This window comes from Muntiacus reevesi, chromosome 11, assembly GCF_963930625.1.
Source record: "Muntiacus reevesi chromosome 11, mMunRee1.1, whole genome shotgun sequence".
NCBI lineage: Eukaryota > Metazoa > Chordata > Mammalia > Artiodactyla > Cervidae > Muntiacus > Muntiacus reevesi.
In genome coordinates this window covers 27,799,256-27,824,026 of record NC_089259.1, presented here as the reverse complement: position 1 = coordinate 27,824,026, position 24,771 = coordinate 27,799,256, and the positions used below count along the sequence as shown (strand labels likewise).

Genomic DNA, 24,771 nt, shown 5'->3' with positions numbered 1-24,771 from the left:
TACCGGAGTGGGTTACCATTCCCTCCTCCAGGGGATCTTCCTGACTCAGGGATCAAACCTAGGTTTACTGCATTGCAGACGATTCTTTACCATCTGAGCCAGCAGGGAAGCCCCCCTCCCAGAGTTAATTTTTCATATTCCCATGCAAAGTGTCTCTTCATTTAATTTTAGCTATTTATTCAGCCAGTATTATTATCCGACTGTGGTGTGCTGGCCCCTGCTAGACAGTGAGGGAAACAGGAATGAAGCTGATGGTTCCCATCTTCCAGAAGCTTATGGTCTGTTATGGTCCGGGATGCATTTCGTTTGTACTTCTGAGTAACACTTAACCACATTCTACATGGGACATATGTAGTATAAGCTCATATAGGTATATATAAGTAAATTGTTGAAGTACACCTGTTTTTCTCTTCAGATTGCGGGCTTTCTAATTTAAAACATTTTTTATTTCAAAAAATTGGAAGTATAAATTTGGCCACCTCACCTTCAGATGCTCTTTATTCATCTTAATTTTTATCCATTGTTCCTGCCACATTTTTCTTTAGTTTTCTGGTTCCCCCCAAACCTTTTTATGAAAAAAAAGAGTAGTAAGTTGATGATCTTTTTCTATAGAGTAATTTATCTTGATTATTTTATGATACTCATAATGCCTTGACTGATAAAGTACAGAGTAGAATCAGATACGCCATTCTGTAGTATTGATTATTCTGACAAGATTAGTATATATATATCACGAAGTCTGTCTGTTGCTGTCTGTTTTGGAAAAATGATTTCAGATCAGTTTTGAATTTTGAATGATTTTGAATTTTCTTTTTTTGTTTATCTTGCTTTTTAGACTCTAAATTGACTCTAATACTCATATATTGATGCATTCTTGATTTGTTTTATTTTCAGTCTGACCTTATTGTTGCTTATTCTACCCTATCCAAAAGGAATTTGAGATGGCTTTCAAAAATATATACCATAAATAAATGTATTATGGTAACCATAGTAAAATGGTTAAAAATACCAAAGTGATCAAGAATAAGAAAAGTAAAGGTTAAATTGAGTGCTTTGTTCTCTACTGTGTCACTTAATACTTTGTTGAATTGAGGGGTTTATTCTTATTTATCGACTTTCATTCTCTTCCCAAGCATTTATTGCTGTCCTGGCCTCAGCATTTTCCATTAAATGCTTGCTATCTGTTGGCATCTAAGGGACTGTGCCTCTGAGGCATTGGATCTTTAGTGTACATCCTAGAACTGGCCACCATGTCTGCATATAAGAAACATAATAGCAAATATTTACAAAATAAATAATTGACAGTATAATATTGTATCTTGCACCATTGTTTCCCTAAGGCTGTGATGCCTGAGGTTCTAATATTTCTTTCAGAATAAGGAGGTCTAAGGAAAGAAGTCAAGCTCCTGTAATTTCTGCAAGACTTAACAAATTTCTTATGTGTCTGGAGTGAACTATAGTGTTTCCTGTACCTGACTTTGTGTAATTCCCCTCACCTCTCTAGGTCTTCAGTCCCTTGTATATGAAATGAATGACTGACTTCATGATTTTTATCGTTCCCCGTGGTTCACTAAGTCCATGGAAATTAGAAAAGACTGATTTTCAAATTCTTAAGTGCATACCAGTGTTTAAACTTTGACTCACAATATTTTAAGGAAAGTAATACATTGTAAGTTTTCTTCTCACCTTTCCTAGGTCATTGTGGAAAGACATTTGCCATTTTGGAAAGATTTCTAAATCACAGCCATGACAAAATACCATGGTTGGTCATTGTGGATGATGACACATTAATAAGGTAAGGGGTCCCCTTGTCCTCAGGTGGCTTTAAATTCTACATGTATTCATAGTCAGAAACTAGGATGGGTACTTCTGCTGCTGGCCAGCATGTAGAAACAGGGACTGGATTTTACCCTCACATCTGAAACACCACCCCCCCCAAAGGACACAGTATCTGAAATGAGTTATTTTTAAAACACGGACAGTAGACAATACAGTATGATATGTATAATAACTCAAACCTAAAATAATTTTAATGTTGAAATCAAACATCAGTCATATCACTAAATGTGAGTGGGTTTAACTTACCTAGTAAAAGAACAAACTTTTCAAAGTGCCTCATAAAACAAACCCCAAATCTATGCTTTATATGAAAGACACATAAACATAGTCATTCAAAAAGTCTAATGATAAAGGGGTGGATAAGGTTTGCCAAGCCAGTGGGAAGAATAAAAATAAAAAATTCAATTCCCAGCTCAGGCTAGGAAAAGAATCACAAAGTCAACCCAGATAAACAAGGAAGAAAATAATAATAAAGATACATGCAGAAATAATGAGGTAGAGGTCAAAAAAGCAGAGGATCAAACTAAAGAGCCAAAATTTTGGTTCCTTGAAAAAAAAAATCAACAAATTATATCAAGTAATTTCCAGTAGATACCATTACGTGGAAAAAGCCAAGTGCATAAGAATGTATTTTGTTTGCTTCCCTGTAAGAAAGAAAGAGAAATAAAACATACCCATGTGGACTTAGCTGTTAAAAAAAAAGTGGGCAGATAAACTGGAAATCCATGCAGTAGTTCCCACAGAGGGGTGGGTGGGAGCGTGGGGTAGATGGAGTCGGGGTATGTGTGCCCCTTTTCTGTCTCTTTGTTTAGTTTTGACTTTGGGAAGTGTGCTCATATTTTACCTATTGAAAAATAAAATGAATCTATAAGGACAGGAAAAATCAATAAGGATGAGGAGAAAGCTGAAACAAACCAACTGTATTTCAGATGAAAACATAATCACACTGAAGGGAAAATATAAAGCAAATACTGCTGAAGATGGGTTTTAGAGACACACCTTCAGGGGTAGAGGAGTGGGGATGCCAAACAACTCCTGAGATTTCAGTCGGTCTGGTTTTTGTTATGAAGCAACTCTGAAGGTACGTTAGGTAGGTTGTAGGACTGAGTAGATGGCTAAGTGGTAATATGTTGGTTGGGAACCACGGATCTAGTTCTTCACACCAAAGAAGACCAGATGCAAAGATCCTCAGTAGCACTGAGCAACTAATGAATAGAACTAATACTGCAACTTTCCTACTAAAAGAAACCAGGCCTTCTCAGAGAAATAGCTGATTTTAAGGTTGAGGCAAGGAAGATATAGGAAGACATTTTAACTTTTTTTTTCTTATGCCAGAGAGTGAGGAAGTGCTTAGGAAAAAAAGAACAGAAAGAAAAGTGCATGTTAAGAGGACACAGGAGCAAGCTTGAAGAGGTTCCCATTGGTGGAATCTGGGACAAGAGCATCAGTGTCATTAAGGACGGTAATGGATTATGAACCATGACAATTAGGAGGTAGTAAGTGTGTGCTTATAATAAAAAAGTAATAAGGCAGATTCAGCTCCATAACAAAATACCAAATAGAAACAAAATAATTTATGTTAAACAGAAATTTTTTTCTCATTTTGGAGGATGGGAAATCCAAGATCAAGGTGCTGGCGAGGCAGGTTTCTAAGGCTCTTCTCTTGGCTTGCGGGTGGCCGCTGGCCTGGCGTGTGCTCGCAGGACCTCTTCTTTGTCTGCCGTGGAGAGTGTTCTCTGGTGTCTTCTCTCATATGGACACGAGCTCTGCCACATCCAAGTCCTACCCTGGTGACTTCACTGAACCTCCTTCTAGGCCCTGATAGCTTATGGGGAGCCGTGTCGGATTCGTGATCTCTGAAGAAGAAGATTTAACTTCGGGACCAGGGACCAGGCTTGATCACTCAAGAGCTTTTGTGCAGCTGAGTTTTATTAAAGTATAAAAGGGGACAGAGAAAGCTTCTGACATAGACATCGGAAAGGGGATGGAGAGCGCCCCCCTTGATAGTATAAGCAAAGGAGTTACATGCTTTTTAAATTAGTTATTACAATAAATCGAAAGAATGTCTCAGGGTTGTAAACATCTTACTAGACCCACTCCCATAACTTACATTGTAAGATGACAGGGTTAGCCAGAAGGTTTCAGGAAGGAGAATCTGTCCTCAAGCAGGGTGCATGGTTGTTATGTAATCCTTAGTACAGAGCTTAAACTGAGTTGCTTGTTGTGTAATCATCAGTTCTGGGCTTAAAGGAAACCTTTTATGTGACTGAGACTAAGGAATGTAGAGGAAAGAAAAAAGATGTTTGTCCTTTCCTCCTCCTTGAGAATTCCAGACTCCTGTCTCCACTTCGAGAGCCCCAGACCCCCTTCTCCTCCTTGGGGACCTCGGACTTCTTATCAACCTGCCTAGGAATTGACTCTCAGCCCCACCTCCAAATATAGTCACGAGGGGGGTTAAGGCTTCAGCATATGAATATTGTGCATGGGACACAGTTCATCCCACAGCAGGCAGGTTCTGGCTAGTAGGGAGTGAGGAGTTCTGCCTGGTTGATGGAGTTGGAAAAGTCATCTCTCTGACACCATCAGAGTAAAGACCGATTCAGGCAAGAATCACTGACAGATGCCAAACTAGGGATAAGTTTTGATGAGGACCAGGATACTTGCTAGTGTTAAAGTGTCTGCCGGAGACTCTGAGAAACAGCAAAGGGAAAACAGCAAGTGTCCAGGGGAGACCTGGGGCAGCACCGTGTGATCAAAACACGACACTCCCAGTGGGGGACAGGCGGACACCGCAGGCCAGACAGCGTGCCTTCTTTATCCCTGCACCTGAGAATGCGTAAGCTTGCCTCTGTTACAAGGAAACATCAGCCAAACCCAAGACGAGGACCAGTCTATTAAAAGGGGGGTGGGCATTTGTTTTTAAAAAATACCAGTGTCATGAAAAATTAAAAAAACTGAAGAACCGTTAAAGGAGATGAAACTGAGAATACAGTGAATGATAAATAAATGCATTTTTCTGAGCAGCCCTGTGGAAGCTGTCCCTGTTGACACACGGCAAGGAGGCCTAGGAGCCGGAGGTGTAAACAGACAGACACACAAGGCCACGGATTAGGGAAGCCTCCCTGGAGGAGGGCCTGAGTACAGTGCAGTGGTGTGGCACAACCTGAAGGCCCCCTGGAAAGCTTTGCTGCCCAAATTCCCTTCCCACCTTGCCTTCACCTGCCTGCCAAGGACTCATCTGTACTTTACAGGTTCCTTTTTTAGCCATCAAGTATTGTAAGAAATACCAAGTAGGTCTGGAAGGTACACTGATGAGTTCACTCAGTGGGGAGCAGGCCACCCCTCCTTCCTCGACCAGCCACCCTGCCCATCCACACAAGGTGGCCACTGCCGGTCGGGGCTTGTGAAAGCTGGGGAGGAGGCCCGTGTTCCTGTTTCTCTCCTGTTTCCAGTGATGTACAGTGCACGTCAACTTTTTTTTTTTAAAAATCTCTCTTCTGTAAGTCTCCTGAATTTCATCTCTGTGACTGACAGAGAGTATGCAGAGTATAACCAGTGGGGTGTAAGAACCGTAAAATATGTATTCTGCAGACACGTTTGAACTAAGGAACTGTCGCTTCTGTTCCCTTGGGAATCTTAGCATCTCCAGGCTCCGGCACCTGCTGAGCTGCTACGACGCCCGTGAACCCGTGTTTCTGGGAGAGCGTTACGGCTATGGGCTGGGCACCGGCGGCTACAGCTACGTCACGGGAGGAGGAGGGTAACTATGAGCTTGGCTTTCTGCAAATTGCACTTCTGTTTCCAGGACGCAGGGGTGGGTCTGTGACCATGGGCTCTAGGCTGATCCCTAAGTGCTCTGTAAATGGGGGGAGCTGTTATTATGACAGGATCGTGAACATTAAAAAGGACCCACAGTAGAGAACATTTTATTCCTTGAAGAGAATAAATATATGTCTGTATATATAGATGATATATATATATATGAATGTCAGGGAACTTGGTAGAAATGTGCCTGTAGTGGTGATTGCTTCTAGGCAGCCAGTTAGTTTTGATCATCTGTTTGAATGAAAAAAAATTTGGATGTAGATTTTCATTTCAGAAAATAATTCATTAGACTTCTTAATTATCCAGCGCTTATTGATTGTATTTGGGGAAAGAGTAGTTACAGAAGTTTAGATTTAAGCAATTATGTGATATTTGTGTGGGATTTATGGGTTTTAAATATAGTTAAGAATCAATGCTTTTAAGTAAGCTTCTGCCTGATCTTATGGGGAGAGATTTTGATTTGATTTGTGTAGGTGAATCAATCAGGCAGTTAGTCTGTTCTGTTGTTTCTATAGTATTTGCCGCTGGGTGTTAGGGAGAATCTTGTTATCCACTGTAGTGATTTACATGTATTCAGCAGGTTTTGTTGTGTATCCACTATGTGGTGGGCAACAGTCACTGGACTGTAGACCTCTGAACCTTCGGACTTTGTGTTCTTAACTTTACAATCCCCTCGGTTAGAACCGGGCCTACGAGCACAGGGTGGTCTTCCAGGGGTTCCTGTTTTGGTCTGGCCTGGTTAGTGGTGACTGCACCATGGTTGTGGAGGTGGCCTTTCCTAGTGATAACCAGGCCTTTTTGTTGATCTACCTGAGGCCATTAGCAGTAGGAAGTAGGGGTCCAGGGGCCTTGGAGAAGACACTAAAGCATCAAGCCGAGGAGTGTTGATTTGAACTCGTCGTCATTTAAGAAGGTTCCAGCTCTTTGCAGCCTTGTGGTAATGCGTTAGTATCCTGGGTGAGGGGCTGGTGTCCATTAAGCCAGAGTTTCCCCTTTTGTAAAAGGTAGTGAAGGACAGAGAAGCCTGGCATGCTACAGTCCATGGGGTTGCAAGGAGTAGGACACGGCTGAGCGACTGAACTGCTTTGTACTTGGGTTGATACATTTTGCAGCAGGAATGTGTTAATGCTTTGGCCCCAGAAGGGGCAGCCATAGCCTCCTGGTCCCCCCCTTCCCCGCCCTCGTCGTCCTCCCCGCTGTGCTGCTGTCAGAGACCCTGGTCCTCTCGCTCCCTGCTCAGAGGCTGCGCTGCCTTCCCGTTGCTGTTAGTCTGAACTCTCTCCTACTGCAGGCATCTGACTAGAAGATGATCACTCAGATTTCAACCAGACTCTTACTGACCTCGATCGGGCCTCACTTCTAACCACCTCTCACTGGCCTAACCCGAGCCCTCCCAGGTGCCCGAGACCCGGCCTGGGGCTACGTCTCTAGCCTGTCTTTCCTCCTGCCTTCCTGCCCCCAGACCTTCTCGCCAGGGCGAGGCTCTTCCCGGCTCATCTAGGCTTCCACTCATTCATCTCTTCAGCAGGTCCTTAGGTTAGTGTGATTTGTATCTTATTTGGATTTTTCTTTGCGGGACCAGGGGAGTAGAAGTCTTTCGTGCCCTTGTACAGCCCCTCATTTCCATTGGGATAAAGTCCAGTTTCCTCATGGGAGCTCACCAGGTCTGCCTCTGTCTTGGCAGATGCTGTTTTATCATCTTAGCCTTGTTTATCTGCACCCTCATCCTGAGAGAATTCGTGCTGAACCTCTTTCAGTGCCTCAGAGGCACTGTCTTTTAACCCTTCCCTAACATACGGCGTCTGCTGATCTCTTCATGGCACAGTTCCCCACTCCCTCCCACCCCCACCCTGCCCCCGGCCACCTTCCGCCTCTGTCACCTGGCTAATCCTTCTGCTTCCTGTGGACTCTCAGGCCCTAAGCTAGTCTGGCTCCTGAATCTGGGTTTGATACCTTCTTCATATACATGAAGCACATTATGCTGAGCATTATCATTTAATTGCCTATTTACTTTCCTGTTTTCTACCCAAATTATGAATTATTTGAAGGCGGCACCTGCATCTCATTTCTCATTCCATCCTCACTTCCTATCGTGGAGACGCAGTTTTACAGGGTCCAGGGGACAAGTGAATAAGCAGATGCATGAACACTGGTACTGATCTTTATATGACTAACATGAAGCAGTGTAATGTTCTGTTCATAGTAGCACTTGACAAAGATGCAGAGACATTCTTCATGAGATTATCTCATTTCTGCCTTTGATAAAAGCTGCAGACATAATAGTTTCTCTGATGTTACAAGGGACTTTTCTGATGATCTAGTTTAAGAACCAACATGCTTTTTTCCTAAACAGCAAGTCAGGATCAATCAGTGGCTTTTAAGAACCAGTTAATGGATTACAAACAACATTTAAAAATAATGAAATAATAGAACCGAACAGAATAAAATAGATATATTATGTAGCATATGTTATGTGTATTTTTCAGTTTTACACATGTATACAAAACAAATGGTTACATATGGACTGTGTTTCTTGTTTTCTCATTGTGGTTTAGAGTCAAGTAAGTTTTTGAAAACTATTGCTTTAAATCATTCTCTTTAGCTCCAGTTATTAGGGATAACCCAGGCGTGTGGACTCCACACTCTGGATATATGTGTGGAAAATGAGACCTCTGCACTATTAGAATCCAGTTGTCTGTTTTCCACTTCGTTGCTTACTTCTTGAAAGTTTGGGTAATTAGTTCAATAACTGTTTTCTTAAAAAATGCTTACTTACATATGTTTGGGTGTGAAGCAGTGGTCAGGATGTCATTGGTGTTTTGGGTCCTCCTTGGAGGAGGCCTTGGCACTGTTGCCCAGAGAGGCCACCATGACCTGTTCATCTGCTCAGAGCGCAGGACAGGTCTGGCCTGTTTCTGACACACTTGGTCTTCTGCATGTGTCTTGATTTGCAGGTATGCCCTTGGGCAAGTCCCTGCCTCCTATTTTAGTTTTACTTATTTTTAAAATTACTGTATTGTATATTAAAGGAAGTCATATTATTAGTCTTATAGCCTTTATAATTAACAATTTTTACTTTTAGTTTTTTAACTGATGATTTATACAGTGTTGTGCTAATTTCTGCTGTACAACAGTGACTCAGTTATACACATATAGACATTCTTTTTAAGTGTCCTTTTCCATTATAGTTTATCCCAGGAGATTGGGTATAGTTCCTGTGCTATTCAGTAGGACTTGTAGTTTATCCATTCTAAATGCAATAGCTTGCATCTACAAGGAGAAAGAAATGGCAACCCACTCCAGTATTCTTGTCTGGAGAATTCCACGGACAGAGGAGCCTGGTGGGCTGCAGTTCATGGGGTCGCAAAGAGTCGGACAAGACTGAGTGACTAACACCTGCATCTATAACTCTAAACTCCCACTCCATCCCTCTTTCTCCCCCTTGGCAATCCCAAGTCTCTTTTCTATGAGTCTGTTTCTGTTTTGTGGATAGATTCATTTGTGCCATATTTTAGATTTCACATAAAAGTGCTGTTGCATGGTATTTGTCTTTCTTTCTGACAGCGTCACTCAATATGATAATCTCTAGTGGCATCCATGTTGCTGCAAGAGGCACTGTTTTGTCTTTAATGACTGAGTAGTAGTCCAGTGTGTGTGTGTGTGTGTGTGTGTGTATCACATCATTTTTATCCATTCATCTGTTAGACATTTTAGTTTCCATGTCTTGGCTGTTGTGAATAGTGCTGTGAATACAGGGGTGCATGTCTCTTTTGAATTATAGTTTTGTCTGAGTGGGATTGTTGGATCATATTGTAATTCTAGTTTTAGTTTTCTGAAGAACCTTTATATTATTTTCCATACTGACTGCATCAACTTACATTCCTACCTACAGTGTAGGAGGGTTCCCTTTTCTCCACACCCTCTCCAAAATTTGTTATTTGTAGACTTTTTAATGATGGCCATTCTGACCAGTGTGAGGTAGTCCCTCATTGTAGTTTTAGATTCACATTTCTCTAATAATTAGCGATGTTGAACATCTTTTCCTATGCCTACTGGCTATCTGTTTGTCTTCTTTGGAGAAATGTCTATTGAGGTCTTCTGCCCAGTGTTTGATTGGGTTGTTTTTCTGTTGAGCTGTATGAGCTATTTGTGTATTTTGGAAGCCCTTGTCGCATCATCTGCAAATATCTTCACCTGTTCCATAGGCTGTTTTTCTTTTATGACTTCCTTTGCTGTACAAAAGCTTATAAGTTTGGTTAGGTCCCATTTGTTTATTTTATTTCTATTGTCTTGGGAGGCTGACCTAAGAAAAATCATTGTACCAATTATGTTGGAGAAGGTTTTACCTATGCTCTTTTTTAATTTTATGGTATCATGTCTTATGTTTAAGTTTTTAAGCCATTTTGAGTCACTGATAAATGCTCAGTTTTTAAGAGAGGCAGTTCATGGTGAGTTTTCAAACTTGCAGTTCCCTTTTGTATAGTTCATAGCACCGTTTCTCTTGTTGTTCAGCTGTATTTCCTTGTATCACCTTAAATAAAGAGCTTCTTTTTCCTCTTGTCATATTCCATCCAGTCTTCTGACATCTCAGCAAAGGCAGGGAATGTCTTCCATGTTGCTGCTTGACCGGCCGTGGTCACTGGTATCACTGGTACTAGTTACACAGTTCTGAACTGAGCCCAGCTGAGTGGGAACGGATGTGTTTGCATCAGGGACTGTGCTCAAGGGCTCCATCCTCTTCCGCCCCCTCAGGAAGAGCTTTGCAAAAGTGGCTTTGTTCTCACTTGTTGGATCATTAGACCTTTATTGAGGACTTACCATGAGACCCTCTATTTGATGATGGGAATATATGGATACACAGACAGTTTTGCCATCAGTCAAGTCTTTGCTTATTGGGAGTGAATTTGTGAATCATTTTAGTCCTGTCAGCTCTTGGGTTATTCATGATACAAAAACATCTAGTACTACTCTAGGACCAGAAGGGAAACTAGAAACAGATCTGTATTTAAAAAGAAGAGAATTTATTGCAGGAACTTGGGACAAGGGTATTGGAAAGGGCCAGAGGACTAAGAGGGAGCGGGTGGCTTTACCCAGAGCTCAGTAACTACAGGAAGTGCTGTTGTTCCCGAGGCTGGAGGGGCGTAAGGGGCTGGATTCGGGAGCCCTGGTACAGGTTGCTGCGGCCACTGCTGCTGTCAAGTTAACAACACAGCACCCGGGCAGACCCAGAACTGGCTCCCACTGCTGCTTGGGAACCGTCCCTAAAGCTCTGCCAGCCTTGCCAGCGCTCCTGGAGCCCATGGCTCCCACACCCCCAACACCTGCCTCTGTACAGAGACCACCGAGCCAGGAGCAGACGGCCTCCTCCAGGGATGTGCCCCTTGTTGTCAGGGTGAAGCCGGGACGTAGCTGGCCAGGGAGTCTGGAGGGTACTGCAAAGTTTCTAGCTTCCTGCAGCGCTGGGGAGAGCACAGAAAGGCTGGAACAGTGTGAGTTCCACTAGGATGTACCTGGCGTATCAGGTCAAGCAGCGTTTTAGCACCAGTGGAGGCAAATCAGTCTCTTTCTCCCACCACCCTTCTCAAAATCACCTTAAGGAGGCTTCTGTGAGCATGGAGATCACGTGGACCATGTGTGTTTTTCAGTTAGATGTGATCTCATTGTCAGTTATCACCTGTATGACTTAGGTACCTTGTGTATCTAGGTCCATCTGCCTGCTGGGGGAGTGTTGGCAGATTTTATTACTGATCTCATTAAGCATGTGTGAACTTATGAACTCTTCTAATTTTCCAGTGACATACTAGAAAAAGAATACTGCCTGTTTATTTGTGTATAAGATATATATGAAGAAATACAATTACTTATTACATATCTTAAAAGTGATTTTTATGAAACACTACTGATGTTATCATCTTTATGAGAAACGTGGCTCTCAACTCTGTTTCCTCATTTAGATTACCAGTCGCAAGGACCTAACTTCCTTCTCTGTCTGCTCTGGTTTCCCCCAGAATGGTCTTCAGCAGAGAGGCCATCAGGAGACTTCTCGCTAGCAAGTGTCGCTGCTATAGCAACGATGCTCCAGATGACATGGTCCTGGGGATGTGCTTCAGTGGGTTAGGAATCCCCGTGACACACAGCCCTCTCTTCCATCAGGTGAGAAAAAGGGTTTTATTCCTACCTCAGAGTGGGAGATGGGGATTTTCTTCTCACTTGAAGATCCTACTTTTTTCTCTTCATGTATTCTTCTGGAAACAGTCTTCAGAACTGTGTAGACAGGCTCCGGGGGGACATCTTAACTAGACCTGTACAGCATGAAAACAGAATGCAGAAACATATGCAAAATGAATGGTATTTGACCTGCATCCTTGCATGTGGGACCAGGTAAAAGCTGTTCCTTCCCCCCACCCCCTTTGTGTTCAAATAAAAATTGATGACATTTAGAAACTATCAGATGCTATTTAGAAATATCAGGACTGACCCAATATTATCCTGCTTACCACCCAGTATTTGCAGTTCTCCACTGGCCTCAGTCTTTATAGCATTGGCTGCCCTTTTATTGGGCTTTCTCCCCTTTGGTTGCTCTTAAACTAATTAAATTTCAGTATAGTATCTCAATAAGCATATATTCTGGGGGGTATAGAAGAGATGAGGTTATAGAAGTAGTTATAGAAGAGATGAGGTTCACAAGGGGTGGTTGGTGCTAATAAGGTCACCATCCTGCAATGTGGGATAAGAAGGAAATCCTATTACATTATTTTTACATTTTATGTAAAATTTTACAAAATAACCATAGCTCACACCCATTGTTGAGACATTCAGAGCTTTTTGAAATTGGAAATATTTAAATGCACATGTATTTTAAGTGTCCTCCCTTACATTGAAAATATAGTCTTCATGCTTTATTCAATAACCATTAGCCATATAGAGCCTTGGGCATGACAGGAATAACACTGCAGGAGAACTTGAACAAGGCACAGAGAGTGCTTAAGTTACCAAGAAAGGCAGAATCCATTTTTTGCATTCTTGAGGACTGCAAGGAAGGATAAAAAAAAGAACTTTACAATAAGAAATGTCTGAGAAGCCACCTCCTTGGTATAAGTCAGAAGGTACTTTGCTATCTTTTAAAACCTTGAGCCTATATGTGCTGTTCTGAGGACTTAGAAAAGCAGGTTATCCTCTCTGACCCCTCTCTCTTGTTCTATCTCATAATGTTTCACTCACAGAAAGGAAGGACGATGAAAACTGTTGGTGTGTAAGAGAAATAATTTATCACTGGTAATATCACAGTCTTGGGGCTTCCCAGGTGGCTCAGTGGTAAAGAACCCGATGCAAGAGTTGCAGGTTCGATCCCTGGGTCGGGAAGATCCCCTGGAGGAGGGCATGGGGACCCACTCCAGTATTCTTACCTGGAGAAATCCCATGGCCAGAGGAGACTGCTGGACTATAGTCCAAGGGGCCGCAAAGTGTTGGACACGACAGCACACATAGCACACATCACAGTCTTAGTTTTATATAGCAGCTTCTTTAGGGACGAATTCATTAGTGAATGAAGCGGTGAGGAGAAAAGAGAGAAGGAAAATAATCAGTAAGTAAAAGTCCTTTGAAAGTAATTTAAAAAGTGTTGCTTCCCATACTTTAAAACTCTTGATTTTGCTAATTCACATAATACATTTTAAACATTTCCAAAGTCATAAAGTGTGCTCAAAACCCATCCCCCCGAACAGACACTGCTTTATCTTCCAATTCTTAAGCCTATTTTAAGAGCGTTTGCTCTGATTTGGACATCACTTTCTGTTTGTAATGTTTGAACACTGGAAAGAGTTGGACATGACTGAGCGACTAATACTTTCACACCAGAGAGTGTATCTGTTCATATTGAGAAAGAGAAAAAAATCTAAGATTCTTGGTGAGTTAGAGTGGGTGTGTGGAAACAAGCCTCGATTCGAAGTTGCCTGGGCCCCATTCCTTCTCTTTGGAGTCAGGGAAGGTTATTGTGAAATCACAGGTTCAGAACAGACGTCAAGGAATGTCTAGTATAGCTCTCTGTTAAAAACAAAGTGTCTAGAGCATGTGGTTTTTCTGTGCTTCAAAAATTATATGCCACTAATGAGTATGGCATATAAAGATGATGCTGAAAGATGATGCTGTGAAAGTGCTGCACTCAATATGCCAGCAAATTTGGAAAACTCAGCAGTGACCACCGGACGGGAAAAGGTCCGTTTTCATTCCAATCCCAAAGAAAGGCAATCCCAAAGAATGCTCAAACTACCACACAATTGGACTCATCTTACACACTAGTAAAGTAATGCTCAAAATTCTCCAAGCCAGGCTTCAGCAATACGTGAACCATGAACTTCCAGATGTTCAAGCTGGTTTTAGAAAAGGCAGAGGAACCAGAGATCAAATTGCCAGCATCCGCTGGATCATCGAAAAAGCAAGAGAGTTCCAGAAAAACATCTATTTCTGCTTTATTGACTATGCCAAAGCCTTTGACTGTGTGGATCACAGTAAACTGGAAAAATCTGAAAGAGATGGGAATACCAGACCACCTGACCTGCCTCTTGAGAAACCTGTATGCACGCCAGGAAGCAACAGTTAGAACGACATAGAACAACAGACTGGTTCCAAATAGGAAAAGGAGTACGTCAAGGCTGTATATTGTCGCCCTGCTTATTTAACTTATATGCAGAGTACATCATGAGAAACGCTGGGCTGGAAGAAGCACAAGCTGGAATCAAGATTGCCGGGAGTAATATCAATAACCTCAGATATGCAGATGACACCACCCTTATGGCAGAAAGTTAAGAGGAACTAAAAGCCTCTTGATGAAAGTGAAAGGAGAGCGAAAAAGTTGGCTTAAAGCTCAACATTCAGAAAACTAAGATCATGGCATCTGGTCCCATCACTTCATGGCAAATGGACTGGGAAACAGTGGAAACAAAGACTTTATTTTTGGGGGCTCCAAAATGACTGCAGATGGTGACCGCAGCCATGAAATTACAAGACGCTTACTCCTTGGAAGGAAAGTTATGACTAACCTAGATAGCATATTAAAAAGCAGAGACATTACTTTGCCAACAAAGGTCCGTCTAGTCAAGGCTATGGTTTTTCCAGTGGTCATGTATGGATGTGAGAGTTGGACTGTGAAGAAAGCTGAGAAGAATTGATGCTTTTGAACTGTGGTGTTGGAGAAGACTCTTGAGAGTCCCTTGGACTGTAAGGAGATCCAACCAGTCCATCCTGAAGGAGATCAGTCCTGGGTGTTCATTGGAAGGACTGATGCTGAAGCCGAAACTCCAATACTTTGGCCACCTCATGTGAAGAATTGACTCATTGGGAAGACCCTGATGCTGGGAGGGATTGGGGGCAGGAGAAGAAGGGGACAACAGAGGATGAGATGGCTGGATGGCATCACCAACTCAATGGACATGAGTCTGAGTAAACTCCGGGAGTTGGTGATGGACAGGGAGGCCTGGCGTGCTGCAATTCATGGGGTTACAAAGAGCCAGACATGACTGAGCGACTGAACTGAACTGAACTGAATGGGTATGGCATGGCCAGTGAATCTTGTGCAGAAAATTGTCAAAATAACCATTTCAGGACTCTGGAAGTCAACCAGAAAGCACTGAGAAGTGTGAAATCCTGAAAAACGACTATAGTTTGGGGTAAGAGCAACAGAATCTGAGGCCTTTCTGGCTGAAACCTCCAATCCTTCCTGATTTCCATCCCAGCTTGGTTGGAGAGAGCAGTAGTTTGACCAGTATGGGCCAGGTTGGGAAAAAAACAAACAACGTTGCGGTCAGAGGAGGTGAACTTGATTGGGAAAGAGATGAAAACCCACAGGTATGCCAGCTAAAACTGTCAAACTTGGGTAGGAAACAAAGAAGAAAAAACCCCATCTTCGCTGGCCTGAAAGTGTAGTTTCAATTATGGTGAAGAAATTATTTGTCAGAAGTTTAGTATCTAATCCCCTGGAAATAAGAGCATAGTCAGGCTAGATGGCTTCCCTGGTGGCTCATTGATAAAGAATCCGCCTGCAATGCAGGAAACAACCATCCCTGGGGCAGGAAGATCCACTTGAGGAGAAAATAGCAACCTACTCCAGTTTTCCTGTCTGGGGAGATCCCATGGACAGGGGGGTCTGGCAGGCTGTATAGTTCTTGGGATCACCAAGAGTCGGACACGACTGAACAAGGCAGGGCTAAACAAGGCAGGGCTAGATACGCCAGCCACAATGCTCTGGCCCCCTGGGAAGCTCTGTGCCTGCACATGGGGTGGATGAACCTGGGAGACAGTAAAAGCCAAGGCATGTCTGAAAATCCACTGAAGTTCTGAACGTCCTTTACAATCCACACGTAGACTGAAGCTTTATGGACTTGAGATGTCTGAGTCCAATCTCTGCCTATATTATAATCTAATATAGTTGATTAGATTAAGTTGCTCAGGCATAGGAGTGACTTCTAGAAAATCATACTAATAAATGAGAATTAAAGCTTCAGGCAAAAAGCAGCCATGCAGCTCCAGGGAGAAGGAGTCTATGGTGTAAGTTCAAGTAAGTTAGTCTTTTATAAAGAGTAGTAAAAGTGAACAAATTTGTGAGTTGCTATAACACATTATTTAAAATAGCCAGTTTCCAACCAATTATGATGAAAGTTACAAAGAAATATATTCAGGGAGAAATGTAGTCAACAGAAATGGACTCTGAATGGGACCAGATATTAGATTTGACAGACAAAGGCTTCAAAGCACCTAATTATTAAAAAAAAAAAAAAAAAAACTAAAAGAATTAAGGGAAAATATTATAGTAACTCAGCGAATAGCAAATCTTAATAGAAAGATAGAAACTTTGATAAAGAATCAGATGAAAACTCTGTTGTTGTAAAGCCCAACAAATGAAATGAGAAATTATCTAAATGAACTTAACAGTAGATTGGAAATCCAAAAGAAACAATCAGTAAGTTTGAAGGCAGTTGAATAGAAATTACCTAATCCAAAGAACAGAAACAAGATTAAAGAAAAATGAACATGTCCTCAAAGTGGTAAAACATAAAGTATACCAACATATATTTAATGGAAGTTCATTTTAAAAAGAGAAGGGAGAAAAAATGGTACAGTTTTTTTTTTTTTGTTTTTTTTTTAAAGAAACAGCATTTTCTCAAATGTTGTAATGAGAAACCATCTGTTGATCTGAGGAACTCAACAAGGCCCTTACAGGATAATAAGAAAAGATTACACACGGACATGTTATAGCTCAGTCATCGAAAAACAATGACTTCCATAGTGTAATGGTTAGCACTCTGGACTCTGAAAAACAATGACAAAGTGAAAACCTTAATAAAAAAACCTAACGAAAATCAAAATTAAAATGTTTTTGGCTAATGTTTCATTAGAAATAGTAGAGACCTGAACCAGAAAGAAAAGGAAGAAATTTAACCAACAATTCTGTATCAGTAAAACTATCCTTCCAAAATGAAAGTGGGATAAAGACATTACCAGATAAACAAAAAATGAGAAGAACTTTTTCCCTTCCCTTAAAAGAAGCTAAAGAAAATTCTTTGGGCTGAGAGAAAATGACACCAGGTGGTACCTGGATATAAGCAAATGATTAAGTACACTGGAAAGACTGTATGTATATACACGCCTGTGTGTATATATACACATGTATATAAAATTAAGAAAAATGTGAGCATAGATACCTGTATGTTTATATACACACATCTTTCCACAAGCACTGGAACAAAGGGAATCACTGCAGTATACCTGAAACTAACACAATGATGTAAATTAACTATTTCAATTTAAAAAATGGTATAAAAGACTAAAAAAAGTATACCATGCAGCCAGCTGGTCACAAGAGAGCTTGAGTGGCTATAGTAATATTAAAAACAATACATTTTAAGAACAGAAATATTACTAGACAGAAAGTGGGACATTTCATGACAAAAGGTCAATACATCAAGAGAAAAAACAATTATAACACATGTATACAGCTGACAGATCTTCACATTACACGAAACAAATGGGATTGAAAGGAGAAATACATGAGTGTTAGCTACTTGTCACATAAAGAATATTTCATCTGATAATAGAATAAACATTCTTTTTCAAATGTATATGGAATATTCTTTAGGATAGACCATAAGCTAAGACATATTGTTTTGCCCAATATATTTAAAAGGATTGAAAACATACACAGCATACCCCCAAGAACAATGGAAAGAAATTAGAATCAACAGAAAATGGGGAAATTCCCCCAATATTTGTAAATTAAACAATATGCTTTAAAATAACCCTTGGGTTGAAAAAAGAAATCATAAGGACAATTAGAAAATACCTTGAATGGAGTGAAAATGAGAACACAACATATCCAGAAATCTGAGTTCAGCCATAGAGTGGTCAGTAGGAAACTCATAGTTTTGAATATGCTGTGCTGGGCTGGGCTTCCCCGGGGCTCAGACAGTACAGAGTCCCCCTGCAGCGCAGGAGACCGGGTTTGCTCCCTCGGTCGGGAAGGACACGGCAGCCCACGCCAGTACTCTTGCCTGGAGAATCCTGTGACAGAGGAGGCTGCTGGGCTACACTCCACAGGATCACAGAGAGTCAGACATGACCGAATGACTGACACTTTCACTTCCACAAGATGTCGTGTTAGTAGGAAATTTATAGTTTTAAACATGTGCTGTTTGTGCTTAGCTCAGTCATGTCCGGCTCTCTGCGATGTTAGAAAGGAGCAGAGATATTAAATTAATAGTCTAAGTTTCTACATTGAGAGCAGAATAATAAAAATTCAAATCTGAACTGTGTGGAATAAAAGAAATATTAAAGATCAGAGCACAAATAATGAAATAGGAAACAGAAAATCAGTTAAACCAAAAATTAGTTCTAATCTGAGAAACCTTTAACTAGCTTGACCAACAGAAAACCAGTTGTTTGGTTTTTGCTGTTATTTGTTGGTTAGTTGCTAAGTTGTAACCAACTCTTTTGTGACCCTGAGGACTGCAGTCTGCCAGGCTTCCTTGTCCACGGGCTTTCCCAGGCAAAAATACAGGAGTAGGTAGCCATTCCCTTCTCCAAGGGATCTTCCCCACCCAGGGATCCATCCCGAGTCTCCTGCATTGCATGAGAGAGGATGTAAGTTGCCAAACTCAGAAGTGAAAAAGGGGCATCATTATATACCCTACCAAAATTATGCCAACAAGTTAGACAGTTTAAATGAACTGGAGAAATTTCTAGAATCACACTTTTTAAGCAAGTCTATTTCTTAAGAAATAGAAAATGTATTTAAACCTTTATACCTTGATGAAATTGGATTAGAGAAGCAGCAAGAATGTTTCCCAACTCAGTTTATGATGTCACAGATGTACGCTGTATCCCCAGGAGCAAGCACTAAAAAAAATCACTTAAAATACAGCTAAGAAATTAACAAAGGAACTAAGATGGGATATCACAAAAGTAAACTACAGGCCAGTGTTTCTCTTAAACAGAGATGTAAAAATCCATAATAAAATGTTAACCAGCCAAATCTACCAATGTGTCAAAATTGTTGCTTGTTTTTCACACTTGAACTGTTGGGAGATATAATTACATCTAACAGGAAAAAATAAATCCATAATACCTTTGCCTCTATTGATGCAGATTCCAGAAGTGATTGATTGCATCTCAGGAGTCATCCATGCAAGTGAAGCATTAGAGTGTGCCAAATCATTTCTGATAAATGAGGTCACAGAAAAGAACAAGACAAAACCGCCAAAGTAGAGTGCACCCAGAGCAGCATCTGTGATGCTCAGAAGTCTGTACTGCCTCCGATAATCAGCCTCTGGGTCCAAATACCAAAGAGAAACGACACAGAGAGAGAGATGGCTTAAAACTGCAGGAGGAGGACATAAGTTGGGCAAATGTAAACCTTATCTGTCGAGATGACAGCTCACTGAACAGTGCAACAAATGGAGGTTAAAACTGTTTTAGATGCTTTCCAGCTACACTGAGCTATGGTTTACATCCCATACACAATTCCCACACAGTGATGGTGTGAATGGCAGCTTGAAACATCTTAGCAGATTTCCAGAGTTAGGCCACCACTAACCTGGTTTTATGGCCCGATAGTCACGCCTCCCACACTTCCCTTGAATGGACTTGCAGCCATTCCCCACTCCCTTTGCAGACCCAGGACACCACAGGTTTGCTTTCTGTCTCTACTGCCGTTACTGTTCAGTCACTAAATCGTGTCTCTTTGCGACCTATGGACTGTATGTAGCACAGCGGGCTTCCTTGTCCTTCACCATCTCCTGGAGTTTGCTCAAACTCATGTCCATTGAGTCAGTGATGCCATCCAACCATCAACCATGTGTCTCTCTAGTGTTTCCTTTTCTAGACCTGTCCTTGTCTCTGATGAGATCTGTTTCCCTTCTCTGAAAGACATATGCTTGATTCCACGTCAGAACAGCAGACAGGCAACGGGAACCCCCAGATAGCCTTGCCCCACCTCGCCATACAGACACCACGTTTGGCCAGAGTTTCTTTAGATCTGGGAAGTAAGTTTTTCTGCCTCTCTGCAGAAGTTTTAATAGTAACTTAAATGACTTACCAAGGAAACCTTTTCATAGTACCACAGTTGATCTCTCAGGGGCATGACTGTGGAACCCAGGAGCAGAAAGCAGATGCGTTTGGAGCACTGTGCTGTGGGGGTAAGGAAGTAACTGGAGATGCAGAAGCAAACAGCCTAGAGGCAGGTTTTCCTGGAAAGGATTCTCTTCCTTGCTGTTAGACTCCCATAACCGACACCAGCTCGGAAAGGAAAGCAGTCGATCCACACATTTAAATGTTATTCTGAAGCAGGGCTGTTTCCGGTGAGTGAGAGGGTGCGATTCTCTGTTCTGTCTGCAGGCGCGGCCCGTGGATTACCCTAAGGACTACCTGTCTCACCAGGTTCCTGTGTCTTTCCACAAGCACTGGAACATCGATCCCGTGAAGGTCTACTTCACGTGGCTGGCGCCCGCTGAGGAAGACCGAGCCAGGCAGCAGAGCCGAAGAGGCCTCAAAGAGGAGCTGTGAAGCACGGGGCCTGCAGGCACAGTCGGAGGCCGAGACTCGCACTGTCCTGCATCTCGCAGCTCATCTGTGCGTGACACGCGGCGTCGGAAGCATCCTGACTGCAGGTGGACGTGTGATGTGTTCATTTTTGAGTTGGGAGTGGGGAAGAAGTCATAGGGAAAACAGACTTTTTTTCTTTTCTGGGGAAAAGAAATCACTTGCGTTGGCATTATGCAGTTCTTGTAATAGACAATGATTACTGTGTATTTTTCAAGCTGTGAAACAGCAGCTTTATTTCTGTCACAGAAAAATAAATGGTACCAGAAGTCTCCTTCCTGTCCTCACTCTTCATTATAACAGATGTATCAGCTGGGCATGAGGCTGGAGAGACGTGACTGTCTTCACCATTATACATAAAATAAAGAAGAGAAGGTGTCTTGACCTGGATCTTACCATGGGGCCAACTTTTAAACCATACTATTGATGATCAAAATGGTTTCCTGGTAACTCAGTAGGAAGACTGCTGTATTAAGGATCATTCGTAAAACATCATAAAAGTCTAGCAATGAAAAAATCCCCTGGAGTCTGTAATCAGGGTTGTTATGTTTTATCTGTTTTTCTGTTTATGCCTCATAAAAAGAGAATAAGAAGTCTTCTGCGAGAGTTTTCTGCTTCTTTAGAGGTTCATCTGTGTTCTATTTCTCCCTGAAGCCCTATCTTTATGACCTACTTATAACACAAAAGTATACTGACTGCTGCCAGAAAAGTGTTCTCAGTATTTAAAAAACAGCGTTGTATTTTATTCAAGTCTCTGAGCTCTGTGTAAAGTCTCAGCAAGTATATTAAATTAATTGTACCTGGTATTTTATTCTTATTTGTATGTTACGTAATGACTCCAGACTCAGAACAGACCTCCCCAGCGTCAGGGAGGGCTGAATGGTGATTTGGCAACTTCCCAGGGTTCTCAAGGAATGAAATCTGCAAACGGTATTTTGAAACTGCGCTAATTTCCACATCATAGCTTTAATATATAGTAATTTAATACACTATTAATTTTTAAAGCTTATTCTGTATTTAACATTTAATTATATAATTCCATTTTCTAAAGGTATTTGCACAAAATTTGATTTTACTATGGCTTAAACTAATTTTGGCATAGTAAAATACTTTTTTAAAATAAAAAGTATTAAAAAATAAAATAAAAATTATTAATTTTGCTTATTATGTTTTTATATCCAAGCACAGGGTTTTAAAGCTGTGCCACCAAACGTACCCAGGTGCGTGTTTTAACGATACGTTTTTCTTGCAGCTTATATGGCTTTCCAAAACAATGCAATAGTATTTACCATTTTTGCAAACTAGCCAATACCAGGACTAGTGTGTTTTCAATGATAACTGAACACACTGGATTAATTTCTCTGAAAGTGGATTTTGTGGTCTGTCCGGGGAATGGATCCAGCATGATGGGTTGGATGAGAAGCACCTGAAGGATTTAAACGCCGGGTCAAGCTACTGCTGATGAATCAGTACTTTTGTCATAACTGGGATTCCTGTCACTGTCACCGTCACAGCCACCTTCGTGGCGCCTGTAATAATGCATCTGGAGGGCCGGGCTGCCTGACCCTGTGGAGAAAAGCCTTCAGCTCCTACTCATGCCTGCCGTCATCACACTCAGCAAGCAGTGTGTTCCTCTGACAGGACTGAATGTGAAGCATCTCTGCCTGAAGGTCCTCGTCAAGCTTTCTCTGTTATGATGACCAGTGCCTTCTGCTGATACCGGGGCGCCTCCTCTGGTACTTTTTAGGTATTCTGTTAATTATGTTTACTTTTTGGAACTGTGTAAGCCTAACAACAAGTAAAAGAACTTTGCCTAAGTTTCTGATTTCTCCAATGTATTTATGAGTCTGAGTGGAGTGGGAGTAGGGAGGGCCATGGGGAAGAGAAAATAATGAAATCAGAGGAGGAAGTTGGCAGCTGGGTAAACACAGTTTAAAAAGAAAACTAAAAACCTATTGTTTTGAGAGAAAGCCACCGGACATTGAAGATATATTTACACATGGTCTATAAAACCATTATCTATTTTATTACATAATGAATTGGAAATATTTTGGAACCGATTCTCATAGAGTTCATATCTTAAGAACTACTTTTGAATCTGAACTTTCCTTGACAGACTGTCCTTTGCATATTTTCTGTGCCTTTTAAATAGGAATTTACTTCAAATGGCTATTTTCATACTGGGGGTATCACTGTCAAGGAGTTGCAGGTGGAGTCACTGGAATGCCATTTTTGCTTTTAAGCCACTTCTGCTGATAGACCCAAAGCAAGCTGCCTGACTAAACAGGACTTTTACATATTGTAGCAAAATGGGAAATCCAAACACAAACACAGCCTTTACAGACTTTTTGGGAACAAAGGGCCAAGGGCATGCTAGGCTGCCAGTGATGCTCAGCACGGGTGTGTATCAGTGCTGAGTTTCCTGATTTACTGAATACCTGCAGTGCTTCCACAAACATATCCATTACGATTGCTTCTGTATTTTCCTCAAAAATTTATAAGAGTAGACATTGTAAGAATGTTTCTGCTGTCTTCCATTCATAATCAGAGATGGAGCTTACCTGGACTGAAATGGGTCAATCAGTAGATTCATTCAGCAACTATTTCTTAAACCCTTACTACATGCCAGACCTTCCAGGATGACCCTTGTCCCCTTGTCTGTCCTCCTCACCATGTTATCCCCGGCATCCTCGAATGCCTGGCACACAGGCATCCTCGAATGCCTGGCACACAGGTGCTATCGTTTTATGTCCCCAAGCTTCCTATCAACATGTCACCTGCAAAATGTGCTTTCCTTCTGTCTGTAGTAAGTGAAGGCTTTGGGACTTCCCTGGTCCAGTGGCTAAGACTCCGTGCTCCCCATGCAGGGGGCCCAGGTTCCACCCCTGGCCAGGGAATTAGATCCCACATGCCGCAGCTAAGAGTTCACACACAGCAACTAAAGATCCCGCATACCGCAACAAAGACCCAGTGCAGACAGATAAAAGAAAGAAAGGGAAGACTTTGTTTCTGGCATTAAGTCTTTTAGCACATGTTTTCACTTTAAAGACACATATTTCTGGAAGGAGTTGGGGTAGGTACAAGGGAAAAGGACATAAACCAGTAATAAGATGATTTATAATAATAGTAAGTGCTCTAAATTAGACACTGAGAACAGGGAGACAACCGGGTGGGGGTTGGGGACTCCTTTGGATGGAATGGTCAGAGAGGCCCGCTGAGAAAGGGATGCCGAGTGAAGACCCCACTGAACAGACAGAGTCAGGAATGCAGAGATGGATGTGCAGAGTGTCTAGAAAGGGGGGGGACAGCAAACCTGAAGGCCCTAAGGTGGGGACAAATCTGGCATGTCCGAAAACAAAAGCAAGCCCGTGTGACTGCTTGACTGTTGTCACAGTTGTGATTAAACATCCAGCTGATGTCAAATAAACAGGTGCCATGGAAGTCTGGAGCTCAGTGCAGAATTCAGAGCCAGCGTTATAATTTTGGGACTTACCAGTAATTTTTAAAGGTTTTGGAAGCCCACAGGACTGGACAAGATCGCGTTGGGAGAGAAGGAAACAGAGTCAGCCTGAGCAAGAGGGTCAGGGGGATGGAAGGGAAACTCGGGACAGGTTTGTGTAAAGGAAACCAAGGAAAGAGCATTCTGAGAAGCAAGTGGTCGTGTGCCACATGTTGCCAAGAGGCCCATTAGGAGAGGACGGGGAAGGGACAGTGTGACCTAGCAGCATGGGGGTGATGACGAGATGGCTTGCGGAAAGGGGGCAGAGTGGGAACTGAGGCCGTAGCGAGCGAGTATGAACATTTGGAGGGGTCTATAGTTAGTTCTTTTTACTATTTAAAGACCGGCTAAGGTAGTTTGAGGGAAAACCTGGGATCTTGGGAGTTTTTATTTTAGGGTGGGAGATTCTAGGAAACGTCCATGTGAGATGTGAGTGATAAGTAGGGGAAAGGACGAGTGACTGCACTGGTATCCTGGTGACATGGGCGGGTGGGGGGGGGAACCCCAGAGTCCAGTGCAGG

General features: G+C 42.0%; 1 protein-coding gene across 2 annotated transcripts in view; it reads left to right on the top strand.

The window, feature by feature from the left end:
• B3GLCT (beta 3-glucosyltransferase) overlaps nt 1–22,568 on the top strand; it is a 110,485-nt gene extending 87,917 nt beyond the window's left edge. For both annotated transcript variants that reach the window (XM_065902150.1, XM_065902151.1), the window contains 4 exons: nt 1,696–1,795; nt 5,480–5,599; nt 11,673–11,817; nt 20,548–22,568. In XM_065902150.1, the coding sequence (XP_065758222.1) occupies nt 1,696–1,795; nt 5,480–5,599; nt 11,673–11,817; nt 20,548–20,715 (533 nt within the window). In that variant the 3' untranslated portion in view covers nt 20,716–22,568. The remainder of the gene's footprint in view (nt 1–1,695; nt 1,796–5,479; nt 5,600–11,672; nt 11,818–20,547) is intronic.
• The last annotated feature ends 2,203 nt before the right edge of the window (nt 22,569–24,771 follow it).